At 41.8% G+C, this 22486-nt stretch overlaps 1 protein-coding gene and 1 pseudogene across 2 annotated transcripts in view; both read left to right on the top strand.

Moving 5' to 3' along the window:
- Positions 1-358: 358 nt before the first annotated feature.
- LOC149972109 (uncharacterized) lies at positions 359-2341 on the top strand (annotated as a pseudogene).
- A 9177-nt stretch (positions 2342-11518) lies between these two features.
- The window catches only part of enpep (glutamyl aminopeptidase), a 30153-nt gene continuing 19185 nt past the window's right edge, over positions 11519-22486 (top strand). Inside the window, exons 1-5 of one of the 2 annotated variants that reach the window (XM_021585049.3) lie at positions 11519-12600; positions 18435-18576; positions 19171-19305; positions 20889-21009; positions 21120-21274. In XM_021585049.3, coding sequence (XP_021440724.3) covers positions 11966-12600; positions 18435-18576; positions 19171-19305; positions 20889-21009; positions 21120-21274 — 1188 coding nt within the window. In that variant the 5' untranslated portion in view covers positions 11519-11965. The remainder of the gene's footprint in view (positions 12601-18434; positions 18577-19170; positions 19306-20888; positions 21010-21119; positions 21275-22486) is intronic. The other variant, XM_021585050.3, reaches the window with a different exon arrangement.

Here is a 22486-nt window from a genome sequence, read left to right on the forward strand (position 1 = left end):
CTTTTCTCTGTCTCCATGACAATGTGTGGCAGTGCGACTTCCAGATCTCCATGCTGCTGGCCCACTCCAAATCCCAGGGGATCCCTGTGGTTCTGATCGACCAGCTCCTGACCTGTAGCCATAGCGGAGGGTCTGCCTCCCAGCTGGGGGCTTCCCTCATAGAGGCTGACCTGTTGCAGTACCAGAGGCCCTCTATTCAGCCCTCAGCCACCCCGGTCACCTCCCACTGGGCAGCAACGTGATGCTCTTCTCACCTCCACTTCCCACCTGGACTAAAGCAGCTGGAACCTCCATATACAACACAGGTAAATACCCAGCAAACATGACCCTACTGGCCCCATGTGGGTATTAGCCTGATATGGGCAAGCCCACAACACACCCAAAACAGTCTAGCCTACAACAAGCCCACACCGAGCCCAACACGGGCCAGCCCACACCAAGCCCAACACTGGCCAGCCCACACCGAGCCCAACACTGGCCAGCCCACACCGAGCCCAACACGGGCCAGCCCACATCGAGCCCAACACGGGCCAGCCCACACCAAGCTCAGCTACATTATAATGTAGAGGCAGGCGGTGGCTATTTGAATATTTGGAGGCGTGGTTTGCAAATGCCCCCATGTTCTTAAGCTAAAAAGAAAGCAAGATTTTTAAAAATGTAACACCATTCAAAACAATGAGGATTCAGAACTTTAAAGCCAGTTATCTTGGAATCATCTTTTTTCAGATAGAACCTTAGTTTTAAGTTAAAGTTATTTTTGTGCAATTGTTAGTGTAATTCAAGTGTCCTGTTGTGTGATATCAACAAATCTATCTTGCCAATGATGAAGTCTGTAAAATTACTTAGATAAGGCTGTGTGACATAAGATCACATTTTAAGTTACATAATAATATGTATATAACCAGGTTTCCTTCTAACCATTTCTACCTGACTCATGAAAAAAGTCACGACTGGGCTGATGGAAACAGGAAATGCCAGTACAATTTTATAAATTGGCAGTGGAAATGCCTTTATGCCCGAATATTAATATAACCATCCTATCAAAGTAAACTTGGAGTCACGCAATGAATGGTGTGTGGTCCTCCCACTACGACTTAGGAAAGCATGCAGTTTATTAGGCTATAGATTAAATAAGTTATGGACTTCACAGGATCTGGTGACATGAGGATCGATGTTTGATTGTCGTTTGACAAATATTATATTATCCATAATAATCTCATGTAGACCAGCCTACCCATACTGTATCTGCAAGCTGTTGGCTTAAGCCCACATGCCAAGACCAGAGTAGGAACATTTGCTATTTAGTGTTAGAGTTGAAAATGTGTTGGCAACACATTGAACTTTAGAATTTTATTAGGTATATAAAAACTACATTTTGTGTGCCCTACATCACACACTAATTTTAACTACAACTAGTCAGTTTGGTGGAAACACACCACTGGTGGAGAAATGCTAATTTTCTTTGTGGATTTTAGAATATTTACATGAAAATCTGTCACCAATTGGATGGAAACCTTGCTAGTGATAGTAAAAACTTTGGTGTTCTGATACAATGTAGCAGGCAGCCGATCCCCAAAAGGGGGGGCTTAATTTAGGCGACATGAGGGCTGCCCTTGGGGACACCTGCCTTGGGGCCAATGTGGAGCCAATGAGCAAATGAGGGGAGGACAGCTCATAATGGCTTGAATGGAGTGGTATCAAACACATAAAAACCACGTGTTTGATACCATTCCGTTCCAGCCATTATGCAGGAATCTCCACGTGTTGGAATCCAATGGTCCATCATCAGCCTAAATGGACTTTCGTACAAGGATGCAGGAGAATATCGGTGCCAGGCACGGAACATGGCGGGAATAGCAGAGGTCCCCATTAGACTTAGGGTGGTGGGGGTGAAGGCTGTGCCCCCTTCCGTAAAGAACAAGACCCGCAAATCTATTTCTAGGTCCTCATCCAAAAGAAAACCTCTCCCACAATAGCTGAAACGGCCACAGAATATTACTTCAATCTCCAGCCCAAAGATGACTCTTCTGAACCTCAAGTATGTTACAACCCCTCACTTCAACAAAAAAGACCCAGAGTGTCAAAATGTCCTCGGTCCCCGCCCCCCTGAAAAAAAATAAGTAATTGTTCCTCACCACAGAAGTACATACCCAAAACGCAAAAATACCTCAGCCCCAAAGTCAGAGAACCTCAGATATCTGTCAATAGTATACCCACCTTGCCAGAAAAGTCTACCACTCCATCATCTTCACCAACAATCAACCCTTTAAAAGAAGATGATCTTTGGCCAGCAGAAGGTGCCCCAGAGACATGTAGTGTAAGATACTGTAATGCTCTTTGAGTGACAATGATTACAATGGGGGGTGTGATGTATTCTTTCATGTTTTCTCATTTTTTTTCTCCAGATCTGTTTTTTTTAACGTCTTTAGAGAGATTGAAGGTGAGAGAATGTGTATCACCCACTTATCTGTGAAAGCTCTGATTAGAAGGACAGATGTTCGAACAAGGTGAACGTTTCGAATCTCATAACACTTCATGTACAATGCCTTGCTTTGACCTTTTCCACATTTTAGTTGTTACAGCCTGAATTTAAATTGATTACATTGAGATTGTGTCACTGGCCTACACACAATACCTCAATGTCAAAGTGGATTTTTCTTTTTACAAATCAATTAAAATGAAAAGCTGAAATGTCTTGAATCAATAAGTAGTCAAGGTCAGGAGTAAAAATGTGCTAAATCAGTTGCATAGTAAATTCCATGCACTCACTCTGAGCACAAGTGTTTAACATTCTTTTTGACTGACTACCTAATCTCTGTACCCCAATGGTGTCTTTCAAACAGAGTTTATTGGCTGTGATAGAATAACTTAGGGTGGATAACTCTTCATATTTTCAAGCATGGTGATGGCTACATCATGTTATGGGTATTCTTGTCATCGGCAAGGACTAGGGAGTTTTTGGGGGATAAAAATAAACCAAATAGAGCTAAGCACAGGCAAACTCCTATAGCACAATCGGGTTCAGTCTGCTTTCCACCAGACACTTACCAAGACGACATTGAATGTTCCTGAGTGGCCGAGTTACAGTTTAAACTTAAATCGTCTTGAAAATGTCTGTCTAGCAATGATCAACAACCAACTTGTCAGAGCTTGAAGAATTTAAAAGAATAATGTTCAAAGATTGCATAATCCAGGTGTGCAAAGCTCTTAGACTTGCCCAGAAAGACTCACAGCTTGTATCACTGCCAAAGATGACTCTAACATGTATTGATTGACCAGTGCTTAATTTGAGCCGGGACCTCTCCGAAATGTATTTGGCTGGATCCAGTACCTCTCATGGCATGAGAAATAATTGTCACTTTTTGCAAAATAATAAAAGCGATCAAAGTTCATTTGAGTTGCCTCATGGTTAATTCTCCTGCCCCCACAAAAAAACTTTGTGAAAAAGTAGATTCTCAGCCCGGGCCTAATATTCTAACAGTTGATTTGGGTTGGACCGACCCTGGTTTATGTTTTGTGCAACATTGTAAGCTATGTTTGAGACCAACGCTTGGCCGTGGCTGTGTGAGATGCCAGTATCTCACATAACTAGAATGAGATTCACTGTCAACTGATTCACTTTCTATGATCTCTTGTCCTCTCTGCTCGGATAGACATGAGCTTGCAACTCATCTCTACGGCGTTGCACTTCATAATTTATTTTCTTATAGAAGCATAGCCGCGTGAAGGGTTCTGAAGGAACTGCAGCACTCCTGAAAAATAGTCTGTTCAGAAATAAAATAAATTATTCAGAATAGCCTACTACACTCTGAGAAGGCCTATAATTTAGCTACAGTGGATCAATAGCTTATTTTAGAAAATAGCCTAGCTGTGGATTGTAGCCCAATAACAAGGAATAGGAAAAGTCCCCAAATTGTCATACTTGAGTAAAAGTAAAAATACGTTGAGAAAATGACTCAAGTGAAAGTCACCCAGTAAAATCATTCTTTAGAAAAAGTATTTGTTTTTAAATATACTTAAGTATTACAAGTAAATGTAATTGCTAAAATACACAAGGATTAAAAGTATAAACCATTTCAAATTCCTTATTAAGCAAACCAGATGGCACCATTTTCTTATTTTGTTTAATTTATGTATAGCCAGGGGCACGCCTCAACACTCAGACACAGACATAATTTACAAATATTAAGCGTGTGTTTAGTGAGTCTGCCAGATCGGAGGCAGTAGGGATGACCAGGATGTTGTCTTGAAGTGAGTGAATTACACAATTTTCCTGTCCTGCTAAGCATTCAAAATGTAACTACTTTTGGGTGTCAGGGAAAATGTATAGAGTAAACACCATAATTTCCTTTAGGAATGTAGTGAAGTAAAAGTTCTAAAAAATATATAGTAAATTACAGAAACCCTCCAAACCACTTAACTTCTCTAGGGTAGGGGGCAGCATTTGGAATTTTGGATGAAAAGTGTGCCCAAATTAAACTGCCTTCTACTCAGGCCGAGAAGATAGGATATGCATATAATTGGTAGATTTGGATAGAAAACACTAACGTTTCCAAAACTGTTAAAATAGTGTCTGTGAGTATAACAGAACTGATTTGGCAGGCAAAAACCTGAGAAAAATCCATTCAGGAAGTAGGATGCCATTACAGTATCCATTGACTTAGGACACAATTTGCAGTTCCTGTACCTTCCACTAATGTCAACAGTCTTTAGAAATTGTTTCAGGCTTGTATTCTGAAAAATGAGGGAGTAAGAGCAGTCTGAATGAGTGGACCCTGCAGTGTCGGAGAGCTTTTTCATGCGAGCGACCGAGAGTGCCTTTCTTGTTTATTTCACCTTTATTTAACCAGGTAGGCAAGTTGAGAAGTTCTCATTCACAATTGCGACCTGGCCGTTTACCTTTTATATTGACAACGTTATTGTCCGGTTGAAATATTATCGATTATTTAGGCTAAAAACAACTTGAGGATTGAATATGAACATAGTTTGACATGTTTCTATGAACTTTACGGATACAATTTGGATTTTTTTGTCTGCCTGTTGTGACAGCGTTTGAGCCTGTGGATTACTGAAGAAAACGCGTGAACAAAACTGAGGTTTTTGGATATAAAGAGAGACTATCGAACAAAAGGAACATTTATTGAATAAATGGATGTCTTCTGAGTGCAACCATATGAAGATCATCAAAGGTAAGTGATTCATTTTATCTCTATTTCTGACTTGTGTAACTCTTCTACTTGGCTAGTTACTGTTTGTAATGATTTGTCTGTCTGCTGGGCGATGTTCTCAAATAATTATAAGGTATGCTTTCGCTGTAAAGCATTTTTTAAATCTGACACCGTGGTTGGATTCACAAGAAGTTAATCTTTAAACCTATGTAAAATCGTTGTATCTTTTCTGAATTTTTATAATGAGTATTTCTGTATTTGAATTTGGCGCTCTGCAATCTCACTGGATGTTGGCCAGGTGGGACGCTATCGTCCCACATACCCTAGAGAGGTTAAGTAGTACTTTAAAGTATTTTTACTTAACCTGTTGCGTCGACCAAACCCAGATCCGGGATTCTATTTACTTAGCTCATTACCATAACGCAACGTTAACTATTCATGAAAATCGCAAATGAAATGAAATAAATATGCCATCTCTCAAGCTTAGCCTTTTGTAAACAACACTGTCATCTCAGATTTTCAAAATATGCTTCTCAACCATAGGAAAACAATCATTTGTGTAAAAGTGGCTAGCTAGCGTAGCATTTAGCGTTAGCATTAGCGTTAGCATCCAGCACGCAAGATTTCAACAAAAACATAAAAGCCTTCAAATAAAATCATTTACCTTTGAAGAACTTCGGATGTTTTCAATGAGGAGACTCTCAGTTAGATAGCAGATGCTCAGTTTTTCCAAAAAAGATTATTTGTGTATTAGAAATAGCTCCGTTTTGTACATCACATTTGGCTACCAAAAAAAAAACGAAAATTCAGTCCTCAAAACGCAAACTTTTTCCAAATTAACTCCATAATATCGACTGAAAACATGGCAAACGTTGTTTAGAATCAATCCTCAAGGTGTTTTTCACATATCTCTTCAATGATATATCGTTCGTGGAAGCATGGTTTCTCCCCTCAATCAAATGGAAAAGTACAAGCAGCTGGCGTTTGCGCACCGAATTCCACGCAGGACACCAGGCGGACACTTGGAAAATGTAGTCTCTTATGGTCAATCTTCCAATGATATGCCTACAAATACGTCACAATGCTGTAAACACCTTGGGGAAACGACAGAAAGTGTAGGTTCATTCCTTGCGCAATCACAGCCATATAAGGAGACAATGGAAAACAGAGCTTCAGAGATTCTGCTCATTTCCTGCTTGACGCATCATCTTGGTTTCGCCTGTAGAATGAGTTCTGGGGCACTTACAGACAATATCTTTGCAGATTCTGAAACTTCAGAGTGTTTTCTTTCAAAAACTGTCAAGAATATGCATAGTCGAGCATCTTTTCGTGACAAAATATCGCGCTTAAAACGGGAATGTTTTTTATCCAAAAATGAAATAGCGCCCCTAGAGATCCAACAGGTTAAGTACTTTACACCACTGGGAATAGCCTACACATGGCAAATCTGTCAGTGAAAAAACAGCATGCCGAGGAAACAGGCCTTTCGCAATATTTCAAATACAAATCTAAGGTAAACTCAGGTTTGAAAGCAAATGGCTACTGTTGAAAAGTGAAGACTATGCAGTAGGCTACCAAAATATTTGATCAACTTCCAAATATTGTTTTGCAAAAGAGAGGCTTTTGGCACAAGCAACTCGGCCATCAACAGTGAGGGAGCTGCGCATCATTGGGTGAGTCAATGAAACTGGAAAGCATTTTTAGGACTATAATTACAATATGTGTCTCCACACACCTAAGCCTAGGCTATTGATGGATTTAAGACAAGGTCATTTTTTTTATTGATCTCGGTAAGTCAAAGTAGCCTGCCATTTAAAAAATTTGTGCTGTATTAAAAAAAGATTCTGTCAGTCTCCAGTCATGTAAAATGACATAGAATTTCATGAATTTCACATTTTACCCCGGCCCTAGGCAACAAATACTGTTCCCCACGTGTGTCTCTACTCTACTGCTGTACGCCACTACGCAAATGTAATATTTTGTATGTCATTTTCAAGAAATTAACCATGTGTTCACTTTGTTATTATGGGATATTGTTTGTAGATGGGTGTGGGAAGAAATCAACTTAATCCATTTTAATTGAGGCTGTAACACAACAAAATGTGGAACAAGTCAAGGGGTATGAATACTTTCTGAAGGCACTGTATATATTCATGCCATCATCTATTTGTTCCAGCTAAAGCCAAAGGAAACCATTAATACATCTTAGCTCAGAATGGTCTGTGATTGTCCAGTGTGTCTCAGTAGACCATAGGATCCTCTGGGGTTCATTGCAACTCAGAGGTCCCGGCACTGTTTATCCAGTCCGATTGAATTGTGGCCATTTGAGACAGTAAGACCTTTGTTTTACTCCACAAAAACAGTTCTAGTTTCACAAGTTTGCTGGGTAGCTCATGTTTACCCAACTGTTCCTAAAGTTGAAGTATTCCATTAGGGGCTGTGGCTTGCCATTTTGTTATTGTTCTATTTATGGATCTATGTACTGTGTGAGAGAGCAAATATGAGAATAACTTATTTTGCATTTCTTTTAATACCTGTAAATAAACTACTTGAACATGTATTTCTCTAGTCTACGGTTGGTGTTTTTCTGCTGGAGTTAGGCCTAGCTGTTATGTGTTTTGTTTGATTCGATTTAAACCTGTTCATACAAAATGCCAGAGAATCACATTTTATTTGTCACATTCGTCAAAAATACAACAGGTATAGCCTTTTTTTATTATCATTTTAAGACGAGGAATAAAATGCACAACAATGGAGCTATATACAGGGAGTATCAGTGCCAGATCAATTTTCAGTTATTTGAGATGCAGTACATTCAGAAAGTATTCAGACCTGTTCAATTTTCCACATTTTGTTACGTTACAGCCTTATTCTAAAATTGATTACCTTTTTTTTCCCATCTACACACGACACAGCAAAAACTGGTTTTTAGAATATTTAGCAAATGTATAAAAACTGAAATATCACATTTACATAAATATTCAGACCCTTTGCATGAGACATGAAATTGAGCTTAGATGTTTCTACAACTTGATTGGACTCCACCTGTGGTAAATTAAATTGATTGGAAATGATTTGGAAAGGCACATCTGTCTATAAGGTCGCACAGTTGACAGTGCATGTCAGAGAAATAAACAAGCCGTGAGGTTGAAGGAATTGTCCGAAGAGCTCAGAGAAAATCGGGGGAGAAGGGCTTTGGTCAGGGAGGTGACAAAGAACACGATATTCACTCTGTCAGAGTTCTAAAGTTCCTCTGTGGAGATGAGAGAACCTTTCAGAAACACGACCATCTCTGCAGCACTCCACCAATCAGGCCTTTATGGTAGCGTGGCAAGACGGAAGCCACTCCCCAGTAAAAGGCACATGTCAGCCCGCTTTGAGTTTGCCAAAAGGCACCTAAAAGACTCTCAGACCATGAGAAACAAGATTCTCTGGTCTGATGAAACCAAGATTGAACTCTTTGGCCTGAATGCCAAGCGTCACGTCTGAAGGAACCCTGGCACCATCCCTGCAGTGAATCATGGTGGTGGCAGCAGCATGCTGTGGGGAGGTTTTTCAGTGGCAGGGACTGGGATACTAGTCAGGATTGAGGGAAAGATGAACGGAGCAATGTACAGAGAGATCCTTGATGAAAACCTGCTCCAGAGCACTCAGGACCTCGGACTGGGGCGACGGTTCACCTTCCAACAGAACAATGACCCTAAGCACACAGCCAAGACAACACAGGAGTGGCTTCGGGATAAGTCTCTGTCCTTGAGTGGCCAAGCCAAACCCCGGACTTGAACCTAATCGAACATCTGTGGAGAGATTTGAAAATATTTGTGCAGTGATGCTCCCCATCCAACCTGACAGCGCTTGATAGGATCTGCAGAGAAGAATGGGAAAAACTCCCCAAGTACAGGTGTGCCAAACTTGTAGCGTCATATACCCAAGAAGACTCAAGGCTGTAATTGCTGCTAAAGGTGCTTCAACAAAGTACTGCGTAAAGGGTCCGAATGCTTATCTAAATGTATTATTTCATTTTCTTATACATTTTGAAAAAAAATCAAAACCTTTGTTTGCTTTGTCATTATGGGGTATTGTGTGTAGATTGAGGGGGAAAGAAACTATTTAATGAATCTATTTTTGAATAAGGCTGTAATGTAACAAAATGTGTAAAAATTTAAGGGTTCTGAATACTTTCCGAATGCACTGTATGTACATGAAGGCAGGGTTAAGGTACTAGGCATCAGGATAGATAATGATTTAGTGGTTGTATGCGTGAGAGTGTTTGTGTGTGTGTTTTCTTGTGAATGTGCATAGAGTCAGTGCAAGTTAGGATCAGTGCAGATAATTGATGGTTACCCAAACTAACTATTTAGGAGTCATGGCTTGGGGGGAAGCTGTCTCAAAGACTGTTGGTCTGAGAGCCGAAACTCCGGTACCGTTTCCTGGAAAGTAGCAGAGTGAACGCTTTAGGGCTGGAGGCTGTGGCAATTTTTTTGTCCCTTCCTCTGACACCGCCTGGATGGCAGGGAGCTCAGCCCCAATGATGCACTAGGCTGTCCGCGCCACCCTCTGTAGTGCTTTACGGTCGAGGGTGGTGTATTTGCCATACCAAGAGGTGGTGCAGTCAGTCAAGATGCTCGCAATGGTGCAGCTGTATAACTTTTGAGGATATGAGGGCCCAAGAGGCAAGAGGTGCCGTCGTGCCTTCACGACTGTGCAGGTGTGTATGTGGACCATGTTAACTCCTTAATGATGTGGACGCCAAGGAACTTAAAGCTCTCAACCTGCTCCACTACAGCTCCATCTATGTGGATGGGGGTGTGCTCTTCCCTCTTTTCCCTGTAGTCCAGCTCCTTGGTCTTACTGACGTTGAGGGAGAGGTCATTGTCATGGCACCACACTGCCAAGTTTCTGACCTCCCTGTAGGTTGTCTCACCACCGTAGTTTCGCCAGCAAACTTGATGGTGTTGGAGTCGTGTGTGTGGCCACGCAGTCGTGGGTGAACAGGGAGTACAGGATGGTACTAAGCACACACCCTTGAGGGGCCCCTGTGTTGAGGGTTAGCTTTAGATTTCCCGTCAGGAAATCCAGGATCCAGTACCGGAGGGAGGTGTTCAGTCCCATGTTGGTGATGAGTTTGCAGGGGACTATGGTGTTGAACGCTGAGCTGTAGTCTATGAACAGCATTCTCACAGTTATTTCCCCTCTTGTCCAGGTGGGAGAGGGCAGTGTGATGCAATATCAATTGCTTTTCATCTGTGGATCTGTTCGCACAGTATGCGAATTGGAGTGGGTCCAGGGTGTCTGGGATGATGGTGTTGATGTGTGTTATGACCAGCCTTTTTTAAAGCACATCATTACAGATGTGAGTGGTCGCAGGGAAAATCATTTAGTCAGGTTACCTTGGAGTTCAGGAACAGGAACATGAACAATTGTGGGCAGCTTAAAACATGTTGGGATTACAGACTGTGTCAAGGAGAGATTGAAAATGTCTGTGGAGACACTTGCCAGCTAGTCTGCGCATGCGTTGAGAATGAGCCCTGGTATTCCGTCTGGCCCAGCAACCTTGCGAGTCTTAACCTGTTTAAAAGTTTTACTCACATCGGCCACAGAGAGAGATCACAGCCATCCGGAACAACAGGGGCTTTCACCCAAGACTCATTGTTGTATTCCTCGAAGCGAGCATAGAAGGCTTTTAGCTCGTTTGGGAGTTCTGCATCACACATATGATGAGCTTCGCAGCTGGTGTAATAGGATTCCACCTTCCTACTATATTTTCCTTTTGCATTTTCGATGTCTCGTCGGCGGTCGTAGCAGGCTTTCTTGTATGTATCTGTGTCCCGCCTTGTAAGTGGTAGCTCTAGCCTTTAGCCCAGCACGGATATTGAATTTGGATACGTTCTTATAGTCACTCTGGGGACGACATCTATGCACTTATTGATGAAGCCCGTGACTGATGTGGTAAACTTCTCAATGCTATTGGATGAATCCTGGAACATATCCCAGTCTGTACTAGCAAAACAGTCTGGTAGCCTCACTTCTACTTCATCGGACCACTTCCGTATTGAGCTGGTAATTCCTGTTTGAGTTGTTTGTTTGTAAACAGGAAGCAGGAGAATAGAGTTATTCTAGATTTACAGAAGGGAGGATGGCTGAGGGCCTTTTTTATATACGCTTCTGTGGGTAGAATAAAAGTGGTCTAGGGTTTTAGCACCCCTAGTGGCGCAGGAGACGTGTTTTTAAAAGTGAGGTAGAATGATTTTTAAGTCTTCCCCCACCAGAAACGCACCCTCTGGGGCAGAGAGACAAACCCAACTGAAACATGACTTTGGCTTCCCTGTTGTTGATTAACAGGGAATGATAGATGTTTAACCCCAACAGGGTATGCATAGCGGTGCACTGAGTTTTCTGTCTAGTGTATAAGGCTTGCCTCCAGTGTGTGGGAGTCCTTCTCTCTGTTGTGTTGTAGACTCCCCCTCCGCAACCCTCTTCACCACTCCAGTTAACCTCTCTCCACCTCCCACAGGCTGCCCTGCGCTCGGTGACAGGCAGACAGAGCTTGGATCAACTCAGACCAATAGTTTTTCCTCTTAGATATGCTTGAACTCTAGGGTCCTCTTATCAAGTTCTCCAAGAAACTGATCTGCAGTCAGTTTTAAATCAGTTTGGCTTTGTGCTCTGCTTCTGCTGCAACCCACTGGAAATCTGATCTGGAAACAGCTGTTTTCTCCCACATTATTCCTCCTGTAGGGGATTCAGAGGATATCTGAGATCACAGCGTATGGTCTTACACCACCAAGCCGGGCACCATGGTTGAAAGCATGGACTTTGAAAAGGAGGAGAAGCGCTACTCCATCCGCGGAAAGCATGTGGCCCTCATCTGTGCGGTAGTGGTGGTGTCAGCCATTGCTGTTGGGCTGGGGGTGGGCCTCACGCGGCCGGACAGTACCCTGGCTGACCCGGCCCCCACAGAGGAAACCCCCAAGCCCACCCCCCCACCAGCTGACAGGGGGCCCTGCAAACCCTCCAACAACACTGACGGGGACTGGAAGAATTTCCGGCTGCCAGACTACGTGAAGCCAGTGCATTATGATCTCCATCTGGAGCCTGACCTGACCACTGACCTCTACACGGGGAGCGTGTCCGTGCACCTGGAGGTGAGCCGACCCACGAGGCACCTGTGGCTCCACATCCGAGAGACGTTCATCAGTGCAGTCCCCAGGCTCGTCCTGAAAACCCCACAGGCTCAGAGGGAGGTCACCGTGGCCATCAAGGGTTGCTTTGAGTTCAAACCACAGGAGTATGTGGTAGTCGAAGCGGCAGAGGAGCTTGTGGCCACCAAGCTCAGTGAGGTGTACGTTCTCAGCCTGGACTTTCAAGGCTGGCTCAATGGATCTCTGGTGGGCTTCTACAGAGTCACCTACACAGAGAACGGAGCCATCAAGTAAGTCATTGGAGGCATGAATGTTTGGTAATAGAATGGGTGTATTTCAGTTTTTGTATGACTCTGATGTAATATACATTTTCAAAAATTGAACCATCCACCAGTTAGGGGAAGACAATATTTATGAAGACCGAAATTAATAAATGCATGAGAATGGTTACAATGTAACTAAATCCCTCATGCTCAGTGTTATGTGTGCTGTATATGCTACTTTGTACCAATTTTAATAGATCTATAACCATGACTCTGATGTAAAATGTGGAAGAGGGAAGAAAATCTGCACAACTTCAGACAGATCCTCAGCCAAATTTCTTTAAGGAAAATGTCCTTTTGGGAACAAGTTTACAAGTTGTAATCTGAGTGTTGACAACTGAGTGTGTGTGTGTGTGTGTGTGTGTGTGTGTGTGTGTGTGTGTGTGTGTGTGTGTGTGTGTGTGTGTGCGTGTGCGTACATGCATGTGTATGAGTGCACATGAGGCCCAGCAGCTCACTGGAAAATGCCATTAATGTTAGAGAGAAATATTGTTCACTCTAGTAACTGCTGCTGCTACTACTACTACCACCATGACTACTATTAATTGTAGTATAACGACGTGCAGATTCTGACGGGAATGTACAACAATCCCTCATTGGGGATTTCCATCTTGGCAGATATGCTGCCCAGTATTCCAAGTAAATTGTTGGAACAGGTGGCAAGAAAAAGCAACTATTTAGAATGGTTAATGCAAAATACCATCTGTAAGTGCTTTATATCACACTACAGACCTACTCCAAACATGGGTGTAATGGGATGAAACCACTGAGGGAAAAATTAACTTATTTTTCCCAGGGAGTGCAGTGATTCTTAGCATTAATGTGAACATGGTTAAACCTTGATAAGGTCAGAGTGTGTCTGAAAATCCATAATTACCTGTTACAGATTGTCTGTTAAATTGCTGTTATACAAAGTTCAAATGAAAGCGTCTATGATGTCAATAAGAACCTTATAGTCCAAAGGACTATATCTGACATTTTGGTCATAAATCAGTTATTCACAGAGTTGCTCTTTAGGTGGTCCTTTTACATGTGAAAAGAAAGTCCATTTATGATGTGAGAAATCCAATTCTATCTGCAATCCAATCACACAATGTTGAGTTGTCAATCAAAAATAATTGTATGTAAGGTGATACTTATTGAGTCATGAAAGAGGAAGACATCACAAAACAGTTCTGCGATCTGGAATTTATACTCCCCTCAAAACTATACATAATTGCTGATAGTCCCTAGTCCTTGATTATTCATATCCTCTTTCAATTACTTCAATTTTTTTCCTACCACTTTTTCAGAAGAATAGCCATAAAGTAAACTCTTCATGGAAAAAACAAATAAATACAGATGATTAGAGCATGTTTAAAACCTTTAGGAGAAGCATTCCTGTTTTTGTCTTGTTCTATACTTATACATAAACCTCCTTGGAAGGAGGTGCACTTACCAACTTACCACATTTTATTGATAACTAGCAAGGAGTTTACTGACTGGGTGTCAGAGACCAGAAAAAGTATCAGTTTACTCATCCAGAGCTAACCTTTAGCAATATTGCTAGTTATCTATCTGATCTAACGTTGAACAGGAATGAATATACACTAAACTAAAATATAAACGCAACATGTAAAATTTTGGTCCCATGTTTCATGAGCTGAAATAGAAGATCTCAAATTTTCCATAAGGCCAAAAAGCTTATTTCTCTCAAATTTTGTGCACACATTTCTTTTAAATCCATGTTGGTGAGCATGTATTATTTGCCAAGATACTCCATCCACCAGAAATGTGTGGCATATCAAGAAGCTGATTAAACAGCATGATCATTACACAGGTGCACCTTGTGTTGGGGACATTGAAAGGCCACTAATATGTGCAGTTTTGTAACACAACACAATGCCACAGATGTTTTATTTTGAGGGAGCGTGCAATTGGCATGTTGACTGCAGGAATGTCACCAGAGTTGTTGCCAGATAATTCACTGTACATTTCTCTACCATAAGCCACCTCCAACGTCATTTTAGAGAATTTGGTAGTACTTACAACCAGCCTCACATCCACGAGTATGGCTGATGTTAATGTTGTGAACAGAGTGCCCCGTGGTGTCAGTGGAGTTATGGTATGGGCAGGAATAAGCTATGAACACAATTTCATTTTTATTGATGGCAATTTGAATGCACAGATATACCGTGACCAAATCCTGAGGTCCATTGTCGGGCCATTTATCCGCCGCCATCACCGCATGTGTACGACAGCATATTCCAGTTCCCACCAATATCCAGCAACTTCGCATAGCCATTGAAGAGGAGTGGTACAACAATCCACAGGCCACAATCAACAGCCTGATCAACTCTCTGTGAAGGAGATGTGTTGCACAGTTGAGGGAAATGGTGGTCATACCAAATACTGACTGGCTTTCTGATCCATGCCCCTACCTTTTTTTAAGGTATCTGTGACCAACAGATGCATATCTGTATTCCCAGTCATGTGAAATCTATAGATTATGGCCTAATTAATTAATTTAAATTGACTGATTTCCTTTTGAACTGTAACTCAGTAAAATCTTATATTTGTTCCATGTTTCCTTTATATTTTTGTTCATTATATTTGATAATGTGATTAGAAAGAAGTCATGATATTCACTTTTATTTAATCATTAAATGTCTACTTTTCTATTAAAATTGCAATAATTTTAACATTCTGTGGCAGATAGAACTTTATTGCGGAACCCAGATTGACATTTCAGAGCCATAAGGTTCTATTTGCGTGAACCTGTTGTCCGGACCACTGGCAGTCTCTATTGGGGTGCCACAAGGTTAAATTCTCGGGCCGACTCTTTTCTCTGTATATATCAATGATGTCGCTCTTGCTGCTGGTGATTCTCTGATGCACCCACGCAGACGACACCATTCTGTATACATTTGGCCCTTCTTTGGACACTGTTAACAAACCTCCAAACGAGCTTCAATACTATACAACACTCCTTCCGTGACCTCCAACTGCTTTTAAATGCTAGTAAAACTAAATGCATACTCTTCAACCAATTGCTGCCAGCACCTGTCCGCCTGACTAGCATCACTACTCTGGACGGTTCTGACACAGAATATGTGGACAACTACAAATACCTAGGTGTCTGGTTAGACTGTAAACTCTCCTTCCAGACTCACATTAAGCATCTCCAATCCAAATCTAGAATCAGCTTCCTATTTCGCAACAAAGCATCCTTCGCTCATGCTGCCAAACATCCTTGCAAAACTGACTATCCTACCGATCCTTGAGTTCGACAATGTCATTTACAAAATAGCCTCCGACACTCTACTCAGCAAATTGGATGCAGTCTATCACAATGCCATCCATTTAGTCACCAAAGCCCCATATACAGTGGGGCAAAAAAGTATTTAGTCAGCCACCAATTGTGCAAGTTCTCCCACTTAAAAAGATGAAGAGAGGCCTGTAATTTTCATCATAGGTACACTTCAACTATGACAGACAAAATTGGTAAAGAAATCCAGAAAATCACATTGTATGATTTTTAATGAATTTATTTGCAAATTATGGTGGAAAATAAGTATTTGGTCAATAACAAAAGTTTATCTCAATACTTTGTTATATACCCTTTGTTGGCAATAACAGAGGTCAAATGTTTTTCCTCCATGCAGATCTCCTTTAGAGCAGTGATGTTTTGGGGCTGTTGCTGGGCAACACGGACTTTCAACTCCCTCCAAAGATTTTCTATGGGGTTGAGATCTGGAGACTGGCTAGGCCACTCCAGGACCTTGAAATGCTTCTTACGAAGCCACTCCTTCTTTGCCCGGGCGGTGTGTTTGGGATCATTGTCATGCTGAAAGACCCAGCCACGTTTCATCTTCAATGCCCTTGAAGGAAGGAAGTTTTCACTCAAAATCTCACGATACATGGCCCCATTCATTCTTTCCTTTACACGGATCAGTCGTCCTGGTCCCTTTGCAGAAAAACAGCCCCAAAGCATGATGTTTCCACCCCCATGCTTCACAGGAGGTATGGTGTTCTTTGGATGCAACTCAGCATTCTTTGTCCTCCAAACACGACGAGTTGAGTTTTTACCAAAAAGTTATATTTTGGTTACATCTGACCATATGACATTCTCCCAATCTTCTTCTAGATCATCCAAATGCTCTCTAGCAAACTTCAGACGGGCCTGGACATGTACTGGCTGAAGCAGGGGGACACGTCTGTCACTGCAGGATTTGAGGCCCTGGCGGCGTAGTGTGTTACTGATGGTAGGCTTTGTTACTTTGGTCCCAGCTCTCTGCAGGTCATTCACTAGGTCCCCCCCCTGTGGTTCTGGGATTTTTGCTCACCGTTCTTGTGAACATTTTGACCCCACGGGGTGAGATCTTGCGTGGAGCCCCAGATCGAGGGAGATTATCAGTGGTCTTGTATGTCTTCCATTTCCTAAAAATTGCTCCCACAGTTGATTTCTTTAAACCAAGCTGCTTACCTATTGCAGATTCAGTCTTCCCAGCCTGGTGCAGGTCTACAATTTTGTTTCTGGTGTCCTTTGACAGCTCTTTGGTCTTGGCCATAGTGGAGTTTGGAGTGTGACTGTTTCCACCATAATTTGCAAATAAATCCATTAAAAATCCTACAATGTGATTTTCTGGATTGTCTGTCATAGTTGAAGTGTACCTATGATGAAAATTGCAGGCCTCTCATCTTGTTAAGTGGGAGAACTTGCACAATTGGTGGCTGACTAAATACTTTTTTGCCCCACTGTACTACCCACCACTGTGACCTGTATGCTCTTGTTGGCTCTCGTTACATTTTCGTTGCCAAACCCACTGGCTCCAGGTCATCGATAAGTCTTTGCTAGGTAAAGCTCCGCCTTATCTCAGCTCACTGGTCACCAAAGCAACTCCCACCCGTAGCACGCGCTCCAGCAGATATATTTCACTGGTCATCCCCAAAGCCAACACCTCCTTTGGCCGCCTTTCCTTCCATTTCTCTGCTGTCAATGACTGGAACGAATTGCAAAAATTACTGAAGCTGGAGACTTTTATTTCTCTCACCAACTTTAAGCATCAGCTGTCAGAGCAGCTTACTGATCACTGTACACAGCCCTGTAAATGGCACATCCAACTACCTCATCCCCATAGTTTTTTTGTTGCTCTTTTGCATCCCAGTATCTCTACTTACACATCTATCACTCCAGTGTTAATGCTAAATTGTAATTATTTCGCCTATATGGCCTATTTATTGTCTTACCTCCCTAATCTTATTACATTTGTACACATTGTATATAGACCTTTTCTATTGTGCTATTGACTGTACGTTTGTTTATCCCATGTGTAACTCTGTTGTTTTTGTCGCTCTCCTTTGCTTCATTTTGGCCAGGTCGCAGTTGTAAATAAACGTGTTCTCAACTGGCCTACCTGGTTAAATAAAGGTGAAATAAAAATAAAATAAACATTTCAAATCAAATGTAATGTCACATGTGCGGAATACAATTTCACACCTTACCGTGAAATGCTTATTACAAGCAAACCTTAACCAACAATGCAGTAAAGAAAATATTTACTGAAAAGTAAAAAAAAAATATATATATATATATATATATATATATATATCATTTTTAAAAAGTAACATAAAATAACAATGAGGCTATATACTGGGGGTACTGGTACCGAGTCAATGTGCGGGGGTACAGGTTAGGTACATTTAGACAGCCACAATCCAGTAAACACTGCATAGTTCAACATTAATTGCAAACAACATAATAGCAAAATGGGGAGGCTTAGTTGTTCATGGAATCATGCCATGTTTCTTTTTCTCCCAAGAAAAATTGCTGCCACCGACCATGAGCCAACAGACGCCCGCAAATCTTTCCCCTGTTTTGATGAGCCGAACAAAAAGGCCACTTACAATATTTCCATCACCCATGACAAGGACTATGGAGCCCTCGCCAATATGCCAATGGAGGTACAGTCTAGGCATAAAAAATAGCAACACAAGTACTACAAATTTCTCCTTATATAACATTCTATATTTAAGCAATAAGGCATGAGGGGGTGTGGTGTATGGCCAATATACCATGGCTAAGGGCTGTTCTTAAGCACGATGCAAAGCGGAATGCCTGTATACAGCCCTTAGCCGTGGTATATTGGCCATATATCACAAACCCCCGAGGTACCTTACTGCTATTATAAACTGGTTACTGTGGTTACTGTAATTAGAGCACTAAAAAGAAAGGCTTTTTCATACCCGTGGTATATGGTCTGATATACCACGGCTGTCAGCCAATCAGCATTCAGGGCTCGAGCCACCCAATTTATAAAAATGCATAAATGTATCCACAACTTATTGAATGTATCACAAAACAGGTGGCATATAGTGTTACCGGTTAGTTTTCTTGAAACTGCAATGGAAGTCACACAGAGAGAGAGGAGAGTGAGTGTCATGAATGCAAGAGCAGGAGCCATCAATCTTCTGCTCCGGGTCTTTGGTACTGAGAACACAACTATAAGAGATGCTGTCTGACATCTTCATTAAACCACAGAACCTCTTCCTTTCCAGGGCACCCCAGAAATGCTTCCTGGCAATAAGATCAAAACGTTCTTTCAGAGGTCCGTTCCAATGAGTACCTATTTGGTATGTTTTGCTGTGCACCAGTTCACGTTTGTGGAAAGGAACTCGTCCCGAGGAATTCCTGTAAGTACTTGCTATTTTTCTCAGCAGTCATTGGTCCTTCCATACCTTAAACTAAGAAAATACTGACTGTATAACATGTTGAAAATCATATTGTATAGTCTACAGTTGAGAGTAAATGTTGTAACAATTTAAGCCTGTGAAGTTCAATGTTTTAAATGGTGGAAAAGCTACACTACATATTCACAAAAGTATGTGGACACCCCTTCAAAATAGTGGATTTGGCTATTTCAGCCACACCCGTTGCTGACAGGTGTATTAAAATCGAGCACACAGCCATGCAATCGCCATAGACAAACATTGGCAGTAGAATGGCCTTACTGAAGAGCTCAGTGACTTTCAACATGGCTAATTTTCAACCGCAGTCCCTGGGCAGGTTATTAAAAACAATTACAATATAGACAATAGCAACATAGGACAAGCAAGACATAGCATACAGACAGAACAAAAAGCAGCAATACAAAATTCATAAAAACAACAGTGTTTCCACACCTCACAAGTTACAGACATGGAAAGCGGCAACACACAGCTAGGGACCATGTTCACAAATCTGATTGACCTTTAGCCATGTATTCAAGCATTTTGTGAAAGTGTGATATGTGGTGCAGTTATGTCTGTCTGATGGCAGTGTATTCCAGACATGGGAAGCTCTCACAGAGAAAACGGATTTACTAAAGGTGCTTTTCCTTAAGGGAACTATACAGTCACCTCTCATGGCAGACCTTGTGGATCTGCTGCCATATGTTTGGGTTTGGCCTGGGCTAGGCCCCTTGGGGGATGGGCTTTTCCTGTTTCAGCATGACAATGCCCCTGTGCACAAAACAAGGTCCATATAGAAAGGGTTTGTCGAGATCGGTGTGGAAGAACTTGACTGACCTGCACAGAGCCCTGACCTCAACACCATCGAACACCTTTGGGATGAATTGGAATGTTGACTGTGAGCCAGGCCTAATGGCCCAACATCAGTGCCTTACCTCACTTATGCTCTTGTGGCTGAATGGAAGTCCCCGCAGCAATGTTTTTTTTATTTAACCTTTGTTTAACTAGGCAAGTCCATTAAGAACAAATTCCCCGGCCAAACCCAGACGACGACGCTAATTGTGCACCGCCCTATGGGACTCCCAATCACGGCCGGATGTGATACAGCCTGGATTCCAACCAGGGACTGTAGTGACGCCTCTTGCACTGCGCGACTCGGGAGCCCAATGTTCCAACATCTATTAGAAAGCCTTCTCAGAAGAGTGGAGGCTGTTATAGCAGCAATGGGTGGGACCAACTCCATATTAATGCATATGATTTTGAATGAGATGATCGACAAGCAGGTGTCCACATACTTTTGTTCATGTAGTGTAAGTACAATGTTTTAAATGGTGTAGTTTATCTAACTTTGGTCTCTGATCTGCGTCACAGCTGTTAGTCTTTTGTGTTGAGTTTTCAGCCGTTAGTGACATTTTACAATGCAAATGTTTGTTACTGGACAATATAAAGAATTATACTGTCTTGATTAAATGTAAACACACACACACTTACACATTCTGTAGTGTATACACACTTAACAACTCTGCTTTCAAATCCTTTTATTCCAGTTGCGAATCTATGCACAGCCTGCACAAATCAGGACTGCGGAGTATGCAGCGGACACGACAAAGGTTATTTTTGACTACTTTGAGGAATATTTCAACATGAATTACTCCATCCCAAAGCTAGGTAATTTGTGATCTCCTCTGTCTGTAAACTGTTGTGACCACTGGATAAAATGAATGAATAATGCGTTATACACACACATGGTTGCATAAAATGTTTTTCTCTTCTGCCAGATAAGATTGCCATCCCTGACTTTGGCACGGGGGCCATGGAGAACTGGGGTCTGATCACCTACAGGGAGGCCAACCTCCTCTATGATGAGAACCAGTCCTCGTCGTACAACAAACAACGTGTGGCCAGTGTCATCGCTCATGAGCTGGTCCACCAGGTGAGAGACTCATGTCCCCAACATTCCCACAACAGAAACACTACCACAACAGAAACACTACCACAACAGAAACACTATCACTAAAGAACACTCCAGAGTTCAGGGAGTTCTTCATTATTCATGTTACAGTGGAAAACTACTGGAACACATCTTATAGTGGAAAATCAAAAGTCAGATTTAATATTTATAATCATAGAGGGACCCAAAGCTCAATCACCCAAGATGTTTATTACGGTATTGTGTCACCATGATGAAGCCTAAATGAGGATGTAAAGTCATGAGGCAACTATTAGCGGCAGAACTCAATGTTTAGAAAAGAGAACCACCATATCTTTGTTCCAATCAATAGCTTGGAAAGGTTTTACACTGACCCTGAATTTGGTCATGAAAATACTAGTGTTCTATTGAAGTACGTCAGCCCTCCAGTTATCCATCAAACCTTTTTATGATAGGCAACACAATAAGACCTTTTTCCAAGATATCATCTCTTTATTGTTCGGCAATAAGACGGTGATGGTGCTGTCCATAAAGTTTTATGAATTGTCCAAAGTTAAAGGACTGAGGGGGAAGTGAGAGCTGGCTGCTGTTTCCTTGTTTCCATAGTCTGTTAACAGGAAGGTGAATATCAGCATAGTTGCAACCAAACCAGAGTTAGAACAACCCAACCTGGTCTCAGAGCATTTCATGTTATTCTGTAGGTAAATCGGAGACACTCCAGCTAGTATGTGGTATGGTTACATACCAAACTTCAAGGCCTAGCAACCCAAAGGTTGCGAGTTCAAATGTTATCACAGACAACTTCAGCATTATAGCTAATTAGCAACTTGTAAACTACTTACTACTTTTTAGCTACTTTGCAACTACTTAGCATGTTAGGTTCCCCTAACCTTAACCCTTCCCCTAACCTTAACCATTTAACCTAACTCCTAACCCTAATCCCTAGCCTAGCTAACATTAGCGAGCTAGCTAGAATTCATAACATATCATACATTTTGCAATTCATAACATGTTTAATGTTTTGCAAATTCGTATCAAATGTTATTGGTCACATACACATGGTTAGCAGATGTTAATGTGAGTGTAGTGAAATGCTTGTGCTTCTAGTTCTGACAGTGCAGTAATATCTAACAATTCCCCAACAACTACCTAATACACACAAAGGGATGGAAAAATATATGGATGGGCGATGGCCAAGCGGCATAGGCAAGGTGC

The sequence above is a fragment of the Oncorhynchus mykiss genome, chromosome 25 (genome assembly GCF_057628025.1).
Source record: "Oncorhynchus mykiss isolate SJ-2025 chromosome 25, ASM5762802v1, whole genome shotgun sequence".
NCBI lineage: Eukaryota > Metazoa > Chordata > Actinopteri > Salmoniformes > Salmonidae > Oncorhynchus > Oncorhynchus mykiss.